This window comes from Odontomachus brunneus, unplaced genomic scaffold (genome assembly GCF_010583005.1).
Source record: "Odontomachus brunneus isolate Ranch 3 - 2012 unplaced genomic scaffold, Obru_v1 Obru_scaffold_001, whole genome shotgun sequence".
Lineage (NCBI taxonomy): Eukaryota > Metazoa > Arthropoda > Insecta > Hymenoptera > Formicidae > Odontomachus > Odontomachus brunneus.
In genome coordinates, this window is record NW_022639451.1 from 13,052 (window position 1) to 16,885 (window position 3,834).

The 3,834-nt window shown below is 40.1% G+C and overlaps 1 protein-coding gene across 1 annotated transcript in view; it reads right to left on the minus strand.

Annotated features, from left to right (window-relative positions):
• Positions 1–673: 673 nt before the first annotated feature.
• LOC116850895 (phenoloxidase 1) overlaps positions 674–3,834 on the minus strand; it is a 10,371-nt gene continuing 7,210 nt past the window's right edge. The window contains exons 8-9 of the mRNA XM_032829744.1: positions 2,259–2,491; positions 674–2,004 (exon numbers count right to left, since the gene is read on the minus strand). Coding sequence (XP_032685635.1) covers positions 1,759–2,004; positions 2,259–2,491 — 479 coding nt within the window. The 3' untranslated portion in view covers positions 674–1,758. The remainder of the gene's footprint in view (positions 2,005–2,258; positions 2,492–3,834) is intronic.

A 3,834-nucleotide genomic window follows, 5' to 3' on the forward strand; every position in this document is an offset into this window, starting at 1 on the left:
TGATAAAGAAGCAGCATTATCTTTTCTTTATCGGTTAACATTTAAAAAAAAAAATTTGAAATTGTAGTTGGAAAAACAAAGGGAAAAGACAAAGAGTAAGATGCGAGAGAGCACGACTCGTTTTTAAAATACAAAGATCGAGAAGCGTTATCGTGAAGTGTGGGTATGCGCGAGTTTCGACTGAGTACGTGTGATATTACGTCGTGAATGAATAACCGCGTTCGATGAGAGCGAATGAACAACTAAGCCGGTCATATCGTCTAGCTCGAGACACGAAAAACAAAGTTATTCTTGTTTTTCTCCTGTGTTTATGTTTTTTAGGCTCCCAGCCTAGTTGTATATATATATATATATATTTTTTTTTTTTTATGCGTCGATTTAAATAGAGAAACGCAACGATATATTTTGGAAAGTATTTTACATAAAAAGTTACAATGTGTGTACATACACACACAAGTGCAATGCGTAAATCTCTCTTCCGAATTAATGGTATGAAAATTAATTGCAACATTGGTGAACAAATGGAATTTTAAATAATTCATTGGATCGTTCTCAGTCTTCACTGATCTGCGTCTCCTGTATTATATCCGGAGCGTCGTGGCGCACTTTCCACGTTCCAGTCGGTAATGTGATGAAAGAGGATGAAAAAAGGAAGAAAAGAAAAGTGCACATCTAATTTGCATAGTTTGACTTTATTTTTATCTTTTTTTTTGCATTTTACATTTGCTGCTTTCTACAATCTAGTTCCCGTAATGCGGGTGAAATGAGAGAAAGGAGGTGGGAAAAGCTTTGCTTGGACGTCTCTGCGAGACATCTCTCTGTTCGTGTTTTTACACGAAAATACATTTGTTAAGCCGCACTTATTGCTTGTATATAAACGCGCAAATTGCGAAATCGTAAACATAATGATTCTTACAAAGCTATTTAATGAAACACGCATGCGTGGCTCTCGCAGAATTCTCAAGAGATTCATCAAGCTCGAAATTAAAATCGTATTCAAATGCTTAATTAACACACCGTGAGCCCGAAGACTGCGCTCGCGCAGTTGAAATTGCCTCTAATTTATACAGATATCGTGCGGAAGCGCAACTTTTGCGGAATAGCTGTTAAAAATCCGTCGGGAAGGAAAACACACAGAAAAATCCATATAAAGAGACTCTGTAAATCGGCGGAGAGACGCTGAATTCTACTACGGGCGCGTTCCGTTCGCAACGCTCGCGAGCGTCATTCTATCTTTGTTTAACATCCATGAGCAAAGATAGAATGCACGCGAGCGTTGCGAGCGTGTAACAGAACGCGCCCTATATAGTCACGGGGTTCCTCGACGATGATCAGTTTCGTGAAGGGGGCGAAGTTCCAGCAACTACGCATACACGATCGTGCGTGCTCGCGCGAAAAACCCAGCGGATAATCCTTCGTCATCTATCGCAATATGGAAATAGCTCTCTCCCACCCCCTGTCTTCTCCGCTTTCCGACCAGCGGCTTTTTACTCGCTCCCGTCTCGTCGTTCGCTCTACTCTCTCTCTCTCTCTCTCTCTCTCTCTCTCTCTCTCTTTCTCTCTTTCTCTCTTTCTCTCTCTGAGGATATGGACTAGATGGGACCATGGCGCGCGTCCTCGTTTCCACGCAATCAGTCGCGATTCTCCGACGGATATTACAGGATCGCGGGAATGTGGCAGGGATCGTCGTTGGAATTCTCCGGAGATGCGCGAGCGAGCGGTCCGCCGTGATCGGTCGGTCGGTCGGTCGGTCAATCATTAGGCAAAGGTAAGGGTGTTGCTCATGCTTCCGGAGCGCGCTCGCGGCAACACCGTGTCCGTGTGGCGGATGTTGATCTCCGCGACCGCCATGTTGCCGGTGAGGAATTGGGCCAGGGTCTCGACGCCAGCTCGCGGTCTGCGATCGAACGGATAGCCCATGGGCCGCGCGTCCGGATACTTGCGGTCCCGCAGGCCGCAGAAGCTCACCGCGTCCTTGCATCCGGCCGATTCCTCCTGCTCCACCTACACACAACACCGCGGGATGGTAGAGCGATTTCTCTTTTGGCGTGCTCCCCGTTTTTTATGCGGAGCACCTAGCAGGGGCAAACGCCCTCCCGTGTACCGGAACGTCGTCGTGAAGGGGCAAAGAAAGAAAGGGGAAAGAAATAAAAAAGAAAACGCGGGAAAAGGGCGAAGAAGGGATTTCCATCAGCTGACACACCGTAAGCTCTTAAGCGCCACTAGAGAAGAGCCTGATAAGTATAAAAAGTACTCACCGCGTCACCGGTGTAATCGGATATCATGATGAAGAGGTCCATCGGGAATCCCTCCTTCGTCCCCTTAGGCACCAGCATATGCTGCGGCCAACCGCAGCCGCAGAAGTTGAACTGTTCTAGAGTATCACCGCCGACCGGTCTGTTCTCTTCGAGGTTGCGGAACGTCCTTTCGAACGGTATAGTTACCGACGACTCCGTCGACTGACGCTCGATGACGTTTTGTCCCGGTTTCACTAAACGCGAACCAACGGAAATCGTAAAACAGAGCGCGAAACAGAACATTCATCTAGGGTTAATGTCCCAATTAGCGACGATTTCACTCATTTTTCTCAATACACACACACATATCAATTAATATATTAATCCTAAACATATATGTTCATGCTCTAAATTTTATATATTATTAATTAAAACAAGTTTTGAATAAAATTAAATGATATAGTAAGTGCTGAAACATCAAAGGATTGTTCGAAGAATTTTCTAAACTAGTGTATACTGGTGTAAAAAATTCGAGTGCAACAAAGTATACTCTGTTGCACTCTAACTTATTACATCAGTGTATATCAGCTCAGGAAGTTCTTCGACAAAGGACAGGCCTATAATTTTACAGGCGTACTGCTAACGGTTCGAACGGTTATTCGCCTATATCTTAAAAGTTGACAATTAATGTTACATTTATTTGTTAGATATATGCAATTATTCTTCAACTTCAAGTGATTAAAATGGTTATGTTAAAGTCGAGAGAAAATTGAAGAATATTTTACAAACAAAGAATGTAAAATAAAATATGTAATTTTCTTAGTTAATTCGTGTATATATTACTAATTAGAATATTCATTTGTCCTCATTTTTAGTAACAACTTGAACAAATATGACATAAAACGATTTAAACGTTTCTAAGAAAAATATGTGGTTCGTAAATATTTTTATTATAGAGCTAAAACATGAATATTATAACTTGCTAAAATAAATAAAATAATACAAATACGAGTCATTAGCTTATAAACTGCCATGTTCAAATCAATAATAAGTTAGTAATACATTTATAATTCTGTACGGATATTGTGATATTCTGTACGGATATCGTGATATTCGAATAATAATTACTTATTATATTTTATTAATAAATATATATATAAACATATATTATTTTATATCGTTTATAATTTATATATATATATATATATATATATATATATATATTACTTTATTTTTATATTTGGTCAACTTCTAATTGAGGCATTCACCTTACGTCACAAATTGGGACAAAACTATTATATCACTAAATGGTACATTAGCCATTCTTTTTGAAAAAATATTATAAATATTAGGACCTTAACTTAGTTTCCGCCCAAAAAATACTGAGAAAAAGCATTTATTGTAAAAAATTTATTTAAATTATTTCAATGAAAGTATTTTCCATCACTTTCTACAACTTTTTGCCATCTTTCTGGCAACTGGGCGATACCATCTCGATAAAACGATGTTTGTTTCGAAGCAATCCATTCGTCCACCCATTCTCGCACTTCTTCAACATTTCGGAAGCGTGTACCACTCAAGCCGTGCTGCATCGATC